The sequence below is a fragment of the Tinamus guttatus genome, unplaced genomic scaffold, assembly GCF_059628265.1.
Source record: "Tinamus guttatus ecotype Peru unplaced genomic scaffold, ASM5962826v1 Tinamus_guttatus_pri_ptg000032l, whole genome shotgun sequence".
NCBI classification, from domain to species: domain Eukaryota; kingdom Metazoa; phylum Chordata; class Aves; order Tinamiformes; family Tinamidae; genus Tinamus; species Tinamus guttatus.
In genome coordinates this window covers 2011085-2029567 of record NW_028288566.1, presented here as the reverse complement: position 1 = coordinate 2029567, position 18483 = coordinate 2011085, and the positions used below count along the sequence as shown (strand labels likewise).

The 18483-nt window shown below is 51.0% G+C and overlaps 1 protein-coding gene across 1 annotated transcript; it reads left to right on the top strand.

The window, feature by feature from the left end:
• Positions 1-9426: 9426 nt before the first annotated feature.
• Positions 9427-17919, top strand: LOC148596060 (zinc finger CCCH domain-containing protein 3-like). Its single transcript, XM_088531373.1, has 4 exons — positions 9427-9472; positions 10432-11821; positions 12953-13149; positions 17885-17919. The coding sequence occupies exons 1-4, from the start codon at positions 9427-9429 to the stop codon at positions 17917-17919; spliced, it is 1668 nt and encodes a 555-aa protein (XP_088387499.1).
• The last annotated feature ends 564 nt before the right edge of the window (positions 17920-18483 follow it).

Here is an 18483-nt window from a genome sequence, read left to right as displayed (position 1 = left end):
CTCCGGCGTCTCCGCGTCGGAAAGGGTGGGCCGGGGTGATGCTGCCTCAGCGGGGTGAGTCCGGCTCCGCTAGCGCCCGGCGCTGGGAGGAGATGGGCAGCGGCGATGGCTCTTCCAAATCAGGGCTGGAGGAGGGGAAAAAAATCCACAAAAAAACCCACAAAAAAACAGGAAAAATAAAAATAAATCACGGCCAGGCCTGGGGAGACGAGGATGGTGGCTGCCCTTTGGTGGGGGTGGAGGGCGGTGAATCCCCCTTGGCTGCAAAGCGGAAAAGCAAAAAGCTGCAGCCGGAGCTGCAGGCAGGAGATCCCTTGGGCTCTGTGTCCCTCGGGATTGACGCCAGAGCGGCCGGGCCGGCTCGATCCCGGGAAGCCCGGCAGGCCAGGAAGAGGGGGAGAACCGGCCCCGGCGTGCCCAGCTCTGGGCCCCCGAGGGCGTCCCAGGGATCCGGGCGCGCTCCGGGGGTGCTGGTGGCGCCGTGGGGCGCGAGGCGGGTGGCGAGGGATAGGGGGGAGGCTGCCGTTCCCCCTGGCTCCGCCGCTGCCACCGCTTAATTTGGGGCTGCTGAAATGGACGCCCAGAGGAAACGGCAATCACACATGGCCGGAAAGAGATCAGAAAGGAATTTAAAAAAAAAAAAAAAAAAAAAAAAAAGCAGGATCTTGGAGAAAGGAAAAAAAAAAAATCTGGAGTGACGGCAGAAAAGGCGGAGGATGGTGACATCTAGAGGAAGGCGGCACCAGTTCACGCAGTGATTTTGGGGCTCCCCAGGCCTGACAGCCTGGAAGTGGGGACACCTCTCCGAGCGGGGCACCCCGGGGACCCTCCCATGTGCACCCAGTGCGGGGCTGTGCTGAGGGGCTGCACTGCACCTCTGCAGTGCAGCCCCCACCAGGGCCATTTTTGTGGGATGCCGCTGTGGAATTAACCCCTTGCATCCACATTTTCTCCCTGTGCTGCCTCCAGACTGGGTGTCAATGCAGGAAGACCCACCGGCAAGGGGGCTCCATCCAGCCAGGGCGCCCGTCACTTTCCACAACGTGGCTGTGATGTCTCCGAGGTTATCTCCTACTTTTGGTCTAGGCTCCCCTATCCCTTGAGGATTGATGACCCCATTTCAAGTCATCTCTGGGCATTTCCTTCTCATTTCATTATAGGACACATGCCAAGGGTCAGATCTTACTGCATTATGGAGCTGGTCCCTTCAGGACCACAGTGATGAACGCAGCTCCACTGCAGGACATCAGAGGGAGCATCACAACCATCTACAGGGCCTGGAGGGGTGTCACAAGCAATCTGTGTTGGAGACATGAGGTTCATGCATCCCTCCCTGCCTGAAAGCTGTGTGATGCTCATCAGCACCTCTGTTAGGAGATCTCTGTCCTGATACCCCCTTCCATCTGTTGGAGAAGTTGCTTGGGGACAAGGTTTCTTCCCGAGCCCACATATTGATGCTGTTGGGCTCCTAGGGGATTTGGGCTGAGCTGGGACACTGCAACACTGGAGTCTGTTTCTCCCACAACATTCATGGATCCCTATCATGAAGGTTGGGGCACCTAGGAGCCCTGGAGATGATGCTCAGTGCTGCAAGGGATCTATCTGCAGCCCCGGCAGGAGAGGGGACACGGAAGCCAACATGACCAGGCAGCTCTGCTAACCGCACATTAAAGCCCCTAAGAGACCCCATCTCCATGTGGTGGAAGAGAGGTACTCACTTAGAGCAGTTCATCTGTCAGTCTCAGCCTTTAAAAGCCTCATCTCTATCCCCAATGTGGCTGCCAAGATCTTCCCAACTTGCAGGTTCTCTACTGTCTTAGGGGAGCCATTAATTTCTCTTCTACATGGAGAAAAAAAATATCTTGCCTTTATTTTAGCTTTCATCTGTGCTGCCTGCTTCGAAAGCCTGCTAAGAGCTCTGCTCCCATCGCTCTCCTGTAACCATATTTGATATTCCTGTCCCCAGGGAGCCCAGAGCAGCGAAGCAGGAGGGATTGGGCAAGTGCGCTGCCTCCGTCATCGTATCAAGGGGCATTTCCTCAGAATGAGAGGCATGAGGTTCCGTAGAGGCGTCCCCTTCGTGTGCACATCCATTCAAATGGCAGGAACTCAAGACAAGGTGGAGCAACCACTTCGAACCTACCTGAGGTAGAGATTTATTCCTTCCTGTGCTGCAGGCTGATTTTAATGCCTCAAATTAGGAAAAATTAGGAAAAAAACTCACATTTCTCCATTCAACATTTCACATTTGTCCCGTGGTCACCTCCTGAGTGGACTTGAATGGGGTCAGACAGATCTAGAGCAATGGCAGTGGAGTGATGGGCACCTAGGGACCCTCTGGAAACCAGTGTAGGTTGGAAGGGTCCCTAGTGTTGTGGCATGGGGTCTGCTGGGGTATTCCCTGTGGATACTGAAATACAAATTAAAGCACTTGTACCTTCACTCACCTCAAGAAAAAAACATGCCATGGTTTCTATCAGAGTCATGATTGCAAAGTACCTTCTACTTGTCTTCCTTGGTGGCCCTGTCTCACGTTGTCCGTGGTGAGGATGAGGACTCTGAGAGGCAGTACTTCCCTGCAAGCAGCTCCACACTGTGCTGCAATTCAGGGATGAAGGAGGAGTTTGCACCCGTGAAAGTCAGTCCCACACCAAAAATCACCCCAATTACCACATTTATGGTTGGCCCCACGCCAAAAGCTTGGGTGGGAGAAGGGCGAGATCTCCAGCACCTTTGGGCTGGCTGCACACACATGTCCCCTTCCCCGAAGAATTAGGGAACTTTGGGGAAAATAATGAGATCTTAAAGGCTCTTTTTCTTTCTCTGTCCATGAAATAATTTCTCTTCCCCCACTTCTTTGGAGCAGAATCAGCTTTTGTTTAAAGGAACAAACTGCAGAGATACTTGCTCCTGGTGTTTATATTTTTCATTTCCAGGCAAACCCCATTCCAGAGCTCGTTGAACGCAGGTCCGGGAACTGAACATTCAGACCGCAGCAAACCTCTGTGCCCTGAGGATCAGAATAGAAGATTGTTTTTACTCAGAGGATTTTATAGCATGGGTTTGGCTTCTGATGTCCATCCAAAGCACACAACCGGAGAAGGAATGCTCTGTTTTCAGGCTGTAATGGAGTCACTGTTTTAAATTTAGCTTCTCTGTAGCAAAGCTGTAAGCAAGCTGTTACCAAAGTGAAGCACCCTAAGGAGGCTGGAAGAGCAGCAGATAGACCTGAACCTTCCCAAACACTCACCAAGCTTGCACAGACACCCAAACGTGGCATCCCCTGTGCATGAGGACTCCAGGAAACCCCAAATGTTGATGCTGCAATCCCTAAATTTGTGGGTCTTTCTTAAAAACATTGATGTGACTCCTTGGGGCAACTCAGAGGTGCGGCTGAGTCAGGTGTATCGGCAGGGAGAACCCATGCCAGCAGTGCCGGGTTGGCAGAGCTGCATCCCCAGGGTCACCCAGAAATGCTCAAAGGCCACCAAAATGCAGAGGAGATTCAGGGGATCCAGTTTATATAGGCACTAGGGAGCAAAATGGATCCAATGGCTCTCCCACACTCTCCCCAGCGAGATTAGTTTTCTGTGTTGATAATTACCATCGGACACTGTCATCCAGTGAAGCTCCAGGAGGGTCTATGATGACTTTCCTGGGGCCAGTGGCGCCTCCAGAGCTGCCCGGGCCCTGCTGCGGAGCCTTCAGGTGCAAACAAAGACCCAGAAATACTTTGATTACGTTGAGCCAATTATTTCTGAGCATCCCTTCCTTCTTCCTGGGGTTTACAAAGAAATAGGGGACTCTTCACGCTGCGCTCTCCTCACCATCTGCCTGCCAGGCTCTTCCTTCAAGAGCTGCGGTGAGATACAGCAAACTGAGCAGATCCCTCATAACTTAATATTTATTGGGAGCATGTGCTTTCCCTCTCTTGGGCCGAATTGAGCAATCCCCTAACGTTGTTGTGCTCACAGGATTTGCCGGCGTTTTCAGCGAGGAACCTTTGAGCTGCTGGCTCGGGTCCAAATGGGCGATGACACAACAGGTCCATGTGGCCCATGTTGCAAGGGCTGCCCCGTGCAGAGACAGCAGCGCCGCGCGCCCCGTGCGAGCTTAACTGGGAAATGCGTGCTGAATGGGCAAATTATATTTCTAATGCAAATATTTACAGCTGTTTGCTGTATGGATTTCTTTCATAAGTTTTCCCATCGGGGAATGGACACACGAGCTGTGAATCGCAAACGCCACAGTGAAACTTGGAGCCGGGAAGTGGCCTGAAGTCCCTTTCACCTCCTGCGAGTGGTTAGATGGACGGAACTCGCATGTCCAAGCCCTCGGGGAGGGATGGCCGCCCACCCTCACCACTGCAGCTGATCTAATAGTCATTTATTTCATGTGAGCGAGCACAGAGATGTTGGCCCGGACTCACCCTGGGTTGGTGCTATCCATTTGGAAACGAGGCATGATCTGGGTGCTGGCTGGAGCAGCTAAGAAGATGGCAGGATGGCTTAGAGAAGGCACCTCACTTTGGAGAAAGGACAGGTGAAGGGAAATGGATTATCTGGATCACGGGATAAATCGCCTTGGAAGGAACCTCAGCTGGTCTCTGCTCCAAGCTCCTGCTCGGAGAAGGGTCAGCTTTGAGGGGGTGGCTTCATCTGGGCCATGCCCTTGGTGAGAGACAACATCTGGGCTCTCTGGAGGGCGATTTTGGGGGCAACGCACCCACTGGCTGTGCCAAGTCACCCAGCGCACAGGGACACCTCCGTATGGATCTGCCGGGATGAGCAGCGTGCGAGGGCTTCGAGCAGGGCTCCAATTTCCCCCGCTGCCTTCGCCCTTCTCCCAAATCCACGTATTCAGGAATGCATGCAGCCCCTGCGCGTGCAGTCCCTGTGGCAATGGCTTCAGGCAAGAAAGAGGCCCACAGAATGGAAAGCGCAGCAGAAAAGCAACATCTGCTTGATAAATGAAGGTGGCTTTCCCTTTAGGATTGTGCTGAAGTTTCTTTTTCCCACTACTGACATTTTTCTCTCCAGTTTCCACCTAACCCAAGAGGTATCTCCTTCCCTTGAGCTTGCACTCCCGAGCCTTGCTGCTATCAGCAAAAATGCGATTCTAGCATTTGTTTGCCCTTGGGAGTCTTTTTTTTTTCTTTACCCCTTTAAACAAAAGCAGAAACTTTTTGGAAGATAAGTGACTTTCTTTAGCTTTCAGTGTTCATCCGGCAGCTGCAGCGCATCCACAGGTCGCTGGATTTTGCTCCTCAAACCGCAGGGGAGACTGAGAGCGCTTGCGGTGATAAACAGCTGCAGATGGAGAGATAAAAGCAGAAGTGAGATGGGAAATGCCTAAGGACACAAAATAATGTCTTGAGCAGGAGGAAATGCTGCCCGGTGACCTGACCGTGGGCAAGTTGTTTCCTCTGCTCCTGCTTTCATCCACGGCAGGTCGCAATGTGCACGGTGCTGATACAGGAACATGGGACGTCACGGACCTGCGTTGGAGAGGGAAGATAAACCCTGCCAGGAGTTTGAGCTCAGCCCTGCAACCATCCCCTACAACCCCTTTGGTTTCGGGCTCTCGCTCCCAGCATGACGAGAGTTGTCTTCTGAGTTTCAAGCCGAAATTCCACAACCCCACACCATCTTCTTGCCTGAAAACTCTTTCTTCTTCTATGATATTTGCCTTCCTTGTCTGACACATTTGCGGAGAACAACCCTGTCATCTTGCTGCTGGGTTAAGAAAGCTCACTGGTTTTGGGTGCCTTTTGTGACAAGCTCTCTGTTCCCTCTACCATTCCCTACACTTATTCCACCCAAATTTATCCAACACAGCCATGAGTGCCATACACACCATTGCAAAACAGTTTTCATCACTGTCTTGTACAACGTTGGTGCTGGTTACTTGCCTCTAATGGAAACCACGCGTGGATCATCCTACCATCTTCTCCATGATCAATCTTCTCCCTTTTTCTTTTCCTTAGTGCTGCTTGAGTCTTTCCAGCAAGCTGCTGCTGCTGCTAAAATTATCTTCTTTGCCTGCTGCTCGGCCCATGTCACGCCTCCTCCTGCAGCTTCGCATGGGCTCCTGGTCTCCTTCCATGGCAAATTCAGACATCTCATTTTCCTTCCGAGCTCCAGTTCTGTTCCACAATGGCCAACCTATGTCTTTTCTCCTGGGGCTTGTGGTACCTTTCCCACGTTGCAGTCAGCTGCGCTTTGATGCTCCTGTCCTTCTGTCCCCAAAACAGCTCCACAGAGCCTCCCGCGATGGTCCCCTAGTGCTGCCTCGCTTCAGCCTCTGGCCTCCATCCCCTTCCACGGTGAGCAACACGAGGGGCTCAAAGAGATTCCCATCACCCCTGGAATCCCCAGTTGGTGCTATCACCCTAAAACTCCCCACCCCAGTGGGCACCCGCCACACCACAGCTTGCAGAAGGGGGTATCTGGGTGGCCAAAGTGGGAGGCAGCCCCCTCAGCAGCTGGAGGGTGGATTTTTGGCTCAGGAGGACAAGGGGCACTGAGCTCCAGACCCTTTTCTTCTCCATGTTTCTACAGAGGGATACAGGATGCAACCACAGACACTGCAACTACCACTGGGCTTGCAGGACTGGCAAAACGGAGGGCTTAAAACAAGCAGGGGACCTCTCAGGAACAGCCCCTGGCATGATTCAATGCATATTGACCATCCCAGAACACATTTTTCTTAAAACTTTCCATCCTCTGTTGGGAAACTATTTGTTGCACAGTGGGAAAGCTGTTCCTTAGCTGTAACTTAAACCTCCTTTTTGGCAGACAAAGATAATTCTTCCTTCACCATCTCCTGTGAGCATCAAGCCCCTTTGATCAGGTATTTATTTCTAGTATTATTTATCTCCACAGTTATTTCCTTTTTAACACCACTACATCTAATTTGTTCGGCTTCTCCTTACACGCTATGTTTTCTAAAACTTTAGCTTCCCTTTTATGGATTCTCACCACTTTTTCTACACTTTGCTGCAAGCTGGAGCTCCAAACATGTCTTTGCTCCAAGCTGGAGACTCACAACTGCCAGGATCATCCTGGCGCCCTGTGCCCCAAGCTCCTGTTCGTGGATCCCAAGTGCTGCTGCTCCGGGCAATGCTGAAGGACTTGGAAATCCTTGGAGATCCCTGTGCCTTGGGAAACCAGCTCGTGCCAGCAGCGCTGGCAGCATCTCCTGCTGCCACTGGGTCCCTGCAATGTGCTGGTGCAGCGCTTAGCGAAGTTCAGCATTTTAGCTTGTCTCAGCAGCTTCCCCGAAAGCCATCGGGAGACGCCAGACTAAACTGGAGCTGACGAGGCTCAGATTTCCAACGTGAGAGTAACTTAATTGGGTCCTCCTGCACGCTGGAGACGCAGTTCTGGTGATGCTGAAGGCTATTAGAGGGATTAGCACCATGTTTATTCTGAGCTGAATGTGACAATTTAATTTCTCTTAAATGCGCTGCCCTCCCTGGGGCACATTGTCGCATGCAGATGCCCTGCCAACGCAGCGTCAAAACCCCGCACTTGCTTTTTACTGTTTTTTAAATTAAATTAGACTTACAAACAAGCGTCATACAAGCATAGTGTTAGGAGTAGAAAAGGAGGGCCGTGAATTTGGGTAATTTTAAGCACTGTGTGCTGTGAAGCAGAACCCCTGAAGTTCCAGACAGTGGATTGAAAAGGGAGTCGTTTTTAGCAATGCAGTGTTCCTGCCTCTCATTAGTCCCCTCATAGGGGAGGTGTGTAAGTAATCCAAGCGTGTAGCCTCAGGCAAGATGCTCCTCTCCCTTCTCCAACCAGCTGGGAATATCCAGGTCATTCCCCGGGGGTTCCTCAGGACCTTCCATCCCACAGGAGCTCTTCCTTGCGGAAGCCCCTCCTTGGATGCTCCCAAGTGACCCAAGACCCTCTAACAGTGCCTTGTCCCACATTTTGCATTGAAAAAAAATGTTGCTTTCTGCAGATTCCTAGTGAGCTGTTTTGGCTTTGATAGGCAGCAGGAGCAAAGCAGGACATTCCCTCCCCAACGTTCAGTTTTGTGGGAACGGCGGGTACACGGTTTGCCTATGTTAAAAAAAAAAGCTGTTTTTCCTTTGTGTGTGCCGGTATGTGCACTGACTTAATTTTAATTCAGATCAGCCCGTTCTGGCTCATTTACGCAGCCGCTTCACTGCTCGTGCCAGCACAAGGGAGGCAATGAGCAGCTGGGAGTGGAGGAAGCCATTTCTGGTAGAAGCGCCAATTTCTGCCAGTTTAGGACCCAGGATTATGAAATCCTGGATCTATCTGAGCCACTCTGAGGCTGAGAGGCCGCAGACTGGGCATCTCTTCTGCCTCGTTCCCAGTCCCTTTTTCACCCACATACAGCGTGGTGCAGCCCAATATTCCACCGCTGAATTGGATTAAAGGGCTGTTTTTAACTATTTACAGCTAATAATTAAGTGAATTGGCAGCTTTTCCACATAGGGGAACTTCGGGCTCGCACAGGGATTGTTCATGGATCAGGGTCTCCACGACTGCACCCCGAGAGGCAACGCCAGCCTGAAATAATGCCAGGTTGATGGGCAATTATTTTTATAGCGTTCACATCACCGGAGGAAATAGTGTGATGCTGATACAGCAGCTAGGCTCTAGTTTTATTTTCTGAATATCTTATAAATTATTTTGTTATGGATTTTTTTTTAATCTCCTTGCTTTGCAGCCTTGAGGCACAGTAGGGCTTAAAAATAAAATAAAATAATCAAAATATATGTCAATACTCATTAATTTCCTCCTTAGGATGGGAAGGGCAAGCCTCTTTGGAGAACAAATCCATAAGGATAAAGTCCATAGAGATTGCATGCCTGATCTGGCTCTGATTGCATGGATTTACTTCATAAATATCCTGGTTTACACAGGAAACCCACCCAAATTTTGCTTATAGGACTGGAGATGCACTCGACAGGTGGAAGTGAGAGCAAAATTTGATTTTAAAGGGTTTTCAAGTGGTTATAAAGAACAAAATGGTTTTAAAAATGGCTTTAGGGGATGAAGAGTGGGGCAGACTCAGGGGAACTGCATTTTCTTTGGACCTGGTGCTGTTTTGGGGCGGAATCCTGGTTTTTCACTGGGAAAACACCCCGAAAACGGCTGACACGGGATTTGCAGAGCTGCAGGCACGGCCCGTTTAGCCCTTTTCTGTGTCGGGCGACGAGAAGGCGCAAACACGTAGGCCGAGGTGCCCGACGGGGACGGGGACAGCAACGCAGGCCCCGCCGGGCCGCGCAGGCCGCGCCCGTTGCCACGGTGACGGGGGCGCCACGTGACGGCGCGCGCCTCACGTGAGCGGCCAACGGGCGTCGCGCGGCGATGACGCGCGCGCGGGGCGCGGCGCGGCAGGGGGGCGACTGAGGCGCGGGGCGCGCGGCCCGGAGCGGGGATGGAGGAGCGGGAGCGGCTGCGGCGGCAGATTCGACTGCTGCAGGGTACGGCGGGGACCACGGGCACGGCTGGCTGCGGGGAGCGGGCGGGGGACACGGGAGGTCGGGCTGGGGGAGGGCCGGGGTGGACAGTGCGGGGGGCCTACGAATCGTGGGGGGGGGCAGGGGGTGGTGGGAATCTGTGAGGGAACCCAGGAGACCTGGGAGGAGGGGACCCAGGAGTCCCAGACGGGGGAGGGACAGGTAGTGAGAGGGCCGAAGAGTCCGAGGAGGGGGGAGCTTTGGGTTTTGAGGGGACCCAGGAGTGTCCCCGTGCAGACAACAGGGCAGGGAAAAGTGGTGGAGGAGGTGAGAGGAGCAGTCCCGCGTGTGGTAGGTGAGGGCAGAAAGAGGGGAGGACCCAGGCGTCCAAGTAGAGACCAGAGGGATCCCCAGCACTGGGGGACAGGACACTGGCAAATGCCAAGACTGGCGGGTGTCAGGAAAGAGAGGTAAAGTAGGGAGAGAGGAGTAGAGCAGGAGAAAATTCCATGCTGGAGCATGCAGGCCTGTGCCTTAAAATACAAGGCTTCAAAAAAAAAAAACCCAAAAAACAAAAAAACCCCACCACATTCCTTTGTTAATCCCTGTTATTTGAAGTGTTGATGCTTAAAACGTTGAAGTGTTGATGCTTAAAACGTTGATGCTTAACGAGCTCCCTAGTGCCCGTGTTTGTGTTCACCTGATGATTCATTAGGGACTCTTGGCGTCTTGGTGAAGCTGGAGTCACCTCCTGAGCCTCCTCCTTGCTGCTTTGTCTCTCTGCCCGTGCCGGCCTACATGTATAAGTGGCCCCTCTTCGAGGAAACCCAAAGTCATTTCTGGAAATAAAATCAGCATTTTATTTTTTATTAGGCTTCCAAAGCAATAATTCAAGTGCCGGTTTTGGCACTGGCAAAACTGTTGCTGTCGTAACCCCCTGGTGGGAAATAGCAAATTAATGGAAGCTCTCTCCTTGCCTTTAGGTCTCATAAACGACCATAAAAACATGCACGGGGATGCGCCAGTGCCGCTGCCCTCTGTGCCACGCTGGAGGAGCCCCCGGCAGCCCGTGTTTGGCCAGCGCGGAGCATTTTCCGACGGGTATTCCCAACAAGCTCTCCGGGATTTCCAGCCGCGCCAGGGAAACTCCTGGAGGAAAAAGTACTCGCTTGTGAACCGACCGCCTGTCACTGGTAGCAGCGACAGAAGCGCTGGCACTTCTCAGGGTTTCCTAAGTGCAGGGGACAGCCAGGAGCCCGAGCCGCGAGCGGCGTCTCCAGAAAGACACGTGGACTTGACCAGGGATGGGAATATCGTGGTTGGGATCCAGCTGCCGCAGAGGACCAGCCTGGCTGCAAATGCCAAAACTTTTGCCCAAGTGAGCTCTCGCCGGGAGGTTTCTGAGTCGAAAAAGGTGGTAGCTGTTCCGGACAGTAATAAAAACCTGCTGAAATACCCGAGCTCTCCGTACATGAGCCAGAAGGATGAGAGGAGGCCCTCGTTCTCGGTTTCTTTTTGTCAGCCTGCAAGCTCAACACACCCCAATGCGCCCATTCTGCTGAGGACAGTGCATCTGTCCAGCGGAGTGGCCCAGGCTGCCAGCGCTGCCTCCCATGGGGCTGGGAGTGAGAGCGCCGTAACGCTCAAGTCAGAGCCGCAGCAGCCTCCGTCTGGGCCTGCCCGCGAGCCGGGTCGCCGCTTAGTTTGGAAGAAGCCAGAGCCACCAATTCCCAGACAATCCATCTCTGAGCAGGTCGGAGATGCTGTCCAAGAGCCAAAGCCCCTCGAGGATGCGGAGATTCACCCTAGACCCTCCCTGGTTTTGGCAGCGGGGGCAAACCCAGCAAAGAGTCGGTTTTCGGTACTTGCCAAGGCGCCTGCTCTCCAAAGGACTGCCTCAGCATCAGGCTCCAACAAAGCTCCGAAATTCAGGAAAACCAACTACACGTGGGTTGCCAACCCTGGGGGAAAATGTTCCCGCCCGGTGAAAAAGTGGATGAGCCCTCGAGCTTCTGATAGCACGAGGAAACTCATGGTTGGAACAGACAAAGCGGCGAAGCTGTCGCCGAAAGGAGATTTGGGAGCAAAGCTGAAGAAATCCGCGCTGCAGCCCAAACTGGGGGGCTCCCCCAATAAATATAAGTGGAAAGCATCCAGCCTGCAGACCTCCCCCTCCACCTCCAAGTCGGCGTTCAGGTGGCAATCTGAGGACCAAAAAAAGTCTGGGGCCTCCAGTGTCCCTCATGCCAGCTCTGTGCCGTCGCATCCAAGCGACACGGCTGTTGGGGAGAAGTTCTCCGTGGGTGATGCTTCCGTTTCTGGTTATAAAGTGAAGAGTCGCACGAAAATCATCAAGAGAAGAGGAAGCTCGTGGTGAGTTGGTGTCTTTGGAGTACAGTTGTTGCACTGGTTTTATTTCACGTCTGTTGGCTTCAACGGGAGGTTTTGTGCCTTTTTAAGTGCTTGTAGCCCTTTGGGGCGAGACAGCTGTGTTGAATAACACAGAAACAATTAATAGCAAGAGAATAATGTGAAATGCATGTAAATTATGGACATACGAGTGCAATTATAATGCCATGGGAGGGTGTATTTTTTCTTTCCAGGTAAGGTGATGTTGCCCTGTGAGTCATCAAGTGGATTTCCTCCTTGTCTCCCATCCCTGCTCTCTGAGCACTTCACCACAGCACTTAGGAGCCTCCCTACCAGCCATAATAATGTGCTAATATTCAGAGGGGAGGAAATATCTTTCTTATTGATTTGTTTGCAAACTCGCAGCTCCTTGTTACGTTGGGGGCTGGTGAGAGAAGTGCCTCCAATTGCCGTATCTTTTATCATCAGTCATCATAAAGCACTTGGCAGGCTCTGGGATGGAGGTGGGGAGTGTAAATGAATCCTGGGGACTTGTGTGTGCCGGGAAGAGGTGATTCCTGGCTGTAAATCTGCCCTTAGAAGTGAAGAGCTGTGGTGGTGTCGATGATGCTCCCTTCGTACACAGATAAGGGATTGGGACCAGACTTTATTACCACAGCACTGCAGCGAGTTGCACTGTGCTCTGGTGGGAAAGGTGCATTTTGTGCTGCAGTTCTCAGCAGGGTGACAACGACAGGGCTGGATGGAGGCTTAAATGTGCAGGGAAGCTCTTGAGAAATGAGGGCTGTGGCATCCCTAACTATTCCAGGTGATGCAACGAGCTGATGACGGAGCCCAGGCTGAAATTCTGGGGCCTCTGGTTCCTGCTCTGGTTTCCCAGCTCTCCGTCCCTGGCTTGTCCTCCTGGATTCCTGTGGCTTGTGTTTGCTGGTAGATCATGCTGGAAAATGACTTTGGAATGAGGGGACTGGAAGAGTTGGGAATTTTCTCCTCTTTTCTCCTCTTTTCACCCTCTTGGCTCTCAGAAGGACACTATGTTCTCCCCAGCATGCATTGGGCAGAAGCCGGAAGGAAGAAGTTGAGTCAAATACTTAATTCTGCATCTTTAGCCTCTGTTTTTCTGTGCCTCCACAGTTCCCTCGCAGATAAGAAGAGCAGCTCCTCTCCTGCCATCCCTCAGAGAAGCCACTTCCTAGTCAGGAAAAAAAACCCCTCACGGGGGAAACCCTCTGTGACACCGAAACGCTCCTCGCCTCGCGGCCTCGTGCATGTCACCAAGCACCGGCTGTGCAGGCTGCCGCCTGCCCGGACACCGGGCTCCTCCAAGGAAGGTAGGAACAACTGTGCGACATCCCTGGATAGCGCCGTATTAAAGCCTCCCTTGCTCCTTCCTGTGGTTTTGCTTAGCTTGCAGGTATTGGGTGGAAAAATGCTTGAGAAGGGACTTAATGGGAAGATGCTGTAGACAGTAATAACATGTAACGCTGGGTGATCTCTTTGCACAAGGGAAAATCTTGTGTGGATCCAGAGTTGCTCCTCAGCAATTACAGCTCTACCTAAGGCACCCAAATTCCAGTACAGTGTCTGCAGGAGTCTAGTTTTTATATGAGACTGGGTTAAAATTGAAATTGCTGGAGGAATGTAGGCTGCTGAGTGGTCTCTGAGCCTAAATCAATTGGTGTTTGCTCATGGATTGTAGGTATTTGGACGCGTAGCGCTGTGTTAACATGGGTTCAGGCATTGCTGCATCTTGAAAAAATCAAGGCCTGTAGTTCAGGAAAGGGGAAAGGCTTGGGGGAGAAGAGGAGAAAAAGCCAAATCCCTCCTCAAACATGTGCATCAAGAAAAAAATAAAGGGATGGAGAAGATGCTCTCAAGAGAACTTCAGATCATGTGTGATGGAAGGCAGAATAAGACACATAGGAGAGGCAGAAAGAGAATAAGGTTGTATTTAGCTCTGCTGTAACACCACTGGTCTGGTGTTCTGGCAATCCCCTTGCTCTGGGGCTGAAGCTTATTAAATTTAGGGATGTCAGCAAATACTTTGTTGTCTGGAGGGTCACAAACACTGCAGCTCCAGCCCATTTGCACCAAAAGTATCCATGTGTTGCACGAAGGCAGCATGTACAGTCAGAGATATGTGGTCCCTGCACTGCGATTGCTCTTGTGTGTTGCCTAAAATGAGAGATGGCAGGTACAGTGCGTGGCTGGATCCAGCTCTGGTGCAGAATTAGCTCCAGGAAGTCACCTGGAGTGTTGCAGCTGTGTTTGAAGCGGGGATGCAGCCCTTTGGCCTTCCAGGAAATGTCCCCTGTCCCTTCTGGGATGAATTTAGGACCTGGACCCCCATAACTGCTTTCTGGGGACCTTTCTTCAGTGTATGTCTCCAGAGACACTGAGTAAATCTTTATGCTGCAAAGCTCCTGGTTAGGGCTTGGAAAACATTTTCCTGGCTTTGCTATGGTGAGATTTATGGACCAGAAGTGTTGGAGCTGCTATTTCTGGCTGCGCTGTCTTAATTCTGTCTCCTTAACCCCAGCTTTCCCTAGGGAATGTCCCCAGGTTTCGTGGTTTCTTCCTGGATATGCGAACCCTGCAACAGGATCCTCTGATCAGAGCAGGGATCAGGCAGCTTCCAGGTTTCCTCATAACCTTTTGTGGCCCAGGGATGGCTGTAGACCTCGCTCTGTTTCTCACCTTCATATTTTTAGGGTTTTATCTGGACAGAATAGAGCTCAACTTGAGACTTTGGGAGTTACAGTTGTGTATTCAGAGTGTCTTTTTTTTTTTCCAGAAGTAAAACTTTGTAAAAGTTAAAAAATATGGGAAGTGGATTAAAATCTACCTTCCTGGGAGCCTGATTGGCAGCTACCAAAACCCCTGGTGTTTCTGGGAATGTATTTGGATTCCTTGATGGAAGGAAATGTTCCTGTAAAGAAAAGGTTTGGGATCTTAAACCAGGTAGGACTGAAAATAGCTGGACAGGGCAGCTACCTGGTTGTGCTGCCAGCCTTGATCCAAGCAGCAGAAGGCAAATAAAGAAGCCTGGAGTGGGGAGTTGTCCGCATTGACATGCTTGGATTGGAAGCTTGGCTCACAGGTGTGGAAACGAGTCTCTGCTTTCAGGGAACTTGCTTGAATTCTTGCAAGGGTCTTTTATTTCTTGCAAACTTCAGTCACCTTTCCCAAAAAAAGAATCTTGTTGCAGTTTGCAGAGGGCCAAAAGCAGAAGGAAATGCCCTGCTTTCCTTCCCTGGGTTGTGCACGTGAGATGTGCCCCACTTTGCTAGCGGGCAGGCAGACGCTGCTGTTTTAGAAGGTGATTTAAAAACGATTCCCGTCTTTCTCCCCACTGTAATCATAGAATGCCTTCTAAATTTCTTTCCTACTTTCTATAACTCTTCCCTACCATGTCTACAAGCCATCCCCTTGCTGCTAAAAAATTAAGTGCTAAAGAGGAGTATTGTCCATGTGTTAAATTCTGGGGTTGCTGGTTATCCAGTCTCTGTGGTACCTTTGTCTTGGGAGGTCCCAAAGGACCTTGTGGGGGTCCCAAAGGATGTGCCAAGGGGCCTGTCTCCTGACACCAGCATCTCTGAACATAAAGGAGGCTGTTGCAGAGTGACGCATGTGGGAAAGGTCAACAAGAGCCTTGAGGGCTTCGAAAGTGTGAAGTGGATTTTGGTGCTGGGCTTTTTTTTCAAGCTGATTTGTCACTCCTGACTGTTTCCCTGGAGCCAGGGGGTTTCTGTGAGCAGATGTGTTTTAGTTTGCCCTGGAATGGACTGGGCATATGCAGGCTTGGTAGTGAGCTTGGCAGAGAGCTGCGGTGGTCGGTGCACCCAGGATTGTGTGGACAGAAAGTGATTTCTACACTCGGGTTCAGGTTGCGCTCAGGTTCTTGTCCTGGAGGACAAGAGGAGTAGGAGGCAGGGAGGTAGCTGGGGAACCAAGATGTTCCTAGGAGCCTTTGGGAGCAGGAGGAGTGTGGAGAGAAGCACCACAGTGGTGCTTGCCCAGTGAAAGGCATCCCGGAGTACTTGGCACGGGCTCTGCGATACATCCTGGAGGTGGGAGCAAAGACAGAACCTCCTTCGGAGACCTTGGGTGATCGTCACAAAGTGTGGACATGGAAAAACTGGGGACATCGAGTTGTAACGTGGTCTCATGTTGGTGGCTTCTGATGATCGGCCTTTGGAGGCCATCTCGGAGCATTCAAAGGACTTTTTCACCCTTTTCAGCGCAAAATAGAACTTAGAGATGTAAATCTGTTCAGAAAACAAATGTCTGCTTGAACCAGAGTCAAGATGACGAAGTTGTTGGAATCATAGACAGTTCCTCCATTTGAACTGTCTTCTGAGTGTCTCTGAGGTGTCTGCTTCATTTTGCACCTGAACTCTTTTGCTTCAGGCTTCTGTCTCTAAGCACCAGACTTCGTACAGATGTGTATATATGAATTACTCTGTATATGTAGCAGATCAGGACGTCTCCCCTGCCCTTTGTGTAGACAAGATGCTTTGGCCTGGAATTGGGGATCTGGTGTAAGAAGGAGAAACCTTCTTATCCACAGTAAAGCCTAAGTGGGCCAAAATCTTGCTGTTTGAGCCCGATTCTGGGCCTGCCGGTGGCACCATCTTGTACAAAAATGACATGTCCAAAAGACTCAAGGCCAAGGATCAACATGGGGCTCCTGCTCGGTTGTGACTTGAGTGACTTGATGACAGTGGTCGTAGTTGTGTTGTCCCAGTGACAAATGTCCATCCTGGAGCATCTTTCCTCTGCTCCCGTTGTCACAGCAAATTATAATTACAGTGTCCTGGCCCTTTTTGGGGAGGTTTTGGGACTGTCCTGGTGCCCTGCAGAGGGCACTCTTGGCCCTCGCATCTCCCCAGCGCCCCGTCCACCTTTTTCCTGTTATTGATGGCCTAATTTCGTCTTTATGTGAAAGAAAGCAGATATCAAGTAATTTGCAGCAATAACCTGCTAATGCTGGGCCGGTATCAAAACTCCCATGTTCATTTCGAGTGGCAGATAAAACACTAATATATAATTATCCTTGCAAATTGGATTGTTTTAAATAACCAAAAGGCTATGGCCAGGAGAAAACTATCCCATTTCCCTTGAGTTACTATTGCGGTGTAATTGCTGCGTTCAATCAATTTTCTTGGCATTAGAAATTCCATCACAATCAACATTAAGCTTTATTCATTGTGATGGCTAAGAGCCGGGCCATTTCTCCTCTTTTCCTTAACTGGCAAAATTAATCAGGGAAAAGATTTTAAACATTTACCCGTGCGAAAGAGGTCAGTGCTGCCACTATATTGCTCAGCAGATAAGGGGGCTAATAAAAAGAAAATTGAATTACTAATGATCGCCAGGAACAGAGTATATAAAACCTGGCAATCGCCCGGTTCAGGGGGAGAGAGGAGGAGGGGGGGGAAAAAAAAAAAAGGGAAAATCAATTTTCTCCGGACAAGGTGCGCTCGTTTTTTATTTTGGCGCATATTATCAGCAATTTAATTTGAGAGAGCATAAACAGGAGGAAACGGTTAGCAAATAATGAGCCCGAAGGTGTAAAATGCTGCAGGATAGATGCTGTACACAATTTATTTGGCACAACAGATAATCGCTTTAATTGAATTCAAAACTGCAGCGTTCAGCAGCGGCGCCCGCGGGGGATTTGCGGAATATTGCAAAGATGCTGGTGAGAGTCTCCGTTGTGGCTCTTTTCCCCTCCCTAATGTCCCCTTCCAGGCAGGACTTCTCGGCAGCCAGCTCGCGGACACGGCTGGCTGCGAGTGGAGCATTTGCGGAGCGTTTGCGGAGCGAGCGCTTTCTCCAGGGACCTTCCCTTACGGTGGCGGTGCTGCGTCCGTGCCTTAAATAACAGTGTGTTTTGCCTGCGTTGAGGAATTTTTTGTGCATCTGCAAGATGGTCCTGTGGCCTGGGACAGTCCCCTGGGCACCATGGGGATGTCCAGACCTCCCAAATATTGCGAGATGGAGACTCGTTTCTCCATCTGTGCGGAAAGAGCCCGACTTTTAACCTATCTCTTTTGATTGTAGTGGGAGTGGAAGGAAAATTTCCCAGTCTGGAATAGCTTATATCCCACTTATATTACATAAACCATATTTCGTTTATCGGCCAAATAAGTGAAGACTCGCACTTGGCAGCTCTGTGGCCCCAGTGAGAGCAGATCCTTTGCACCCCTTATGTGCCCTGCTGAGAGGCTGCCTCGTGTCTTTCCCCAAATACTGTGTCCTTGCTTCTATCTTTGCTTTCCTCCTGCTCCAGATTCAGAAAAGGCACCAGGTCGTGTCACCAGCTTCCTCTGTCCTCTGTTACCACCATGGCTGTTGAAACAGGATTCTGTAAACACGCTCAAGAGGAGGAAATCCTATTTGTACTTGCGTTTTTGCTTCCCCCAGAGAGGATTTGCAAGATCATCAGGATTTGCAAAACCTGCAGTTACCAGACGAGTGTCTTTACAACCATCTAATTGCAGCTACCTCCCCCAAAACACCCCAAATCTGAGCTTATTTCTCAGCTACCGTTGGCTGAGCAAGGGGCATTTCCATCGCTCGTGCCTGGCCAGCGAGCAGGGCATAAATGGTGCAGCCTCAGTTATGGGTGGCATCTGAATGCTCAGCTGCTGTTAATTTTA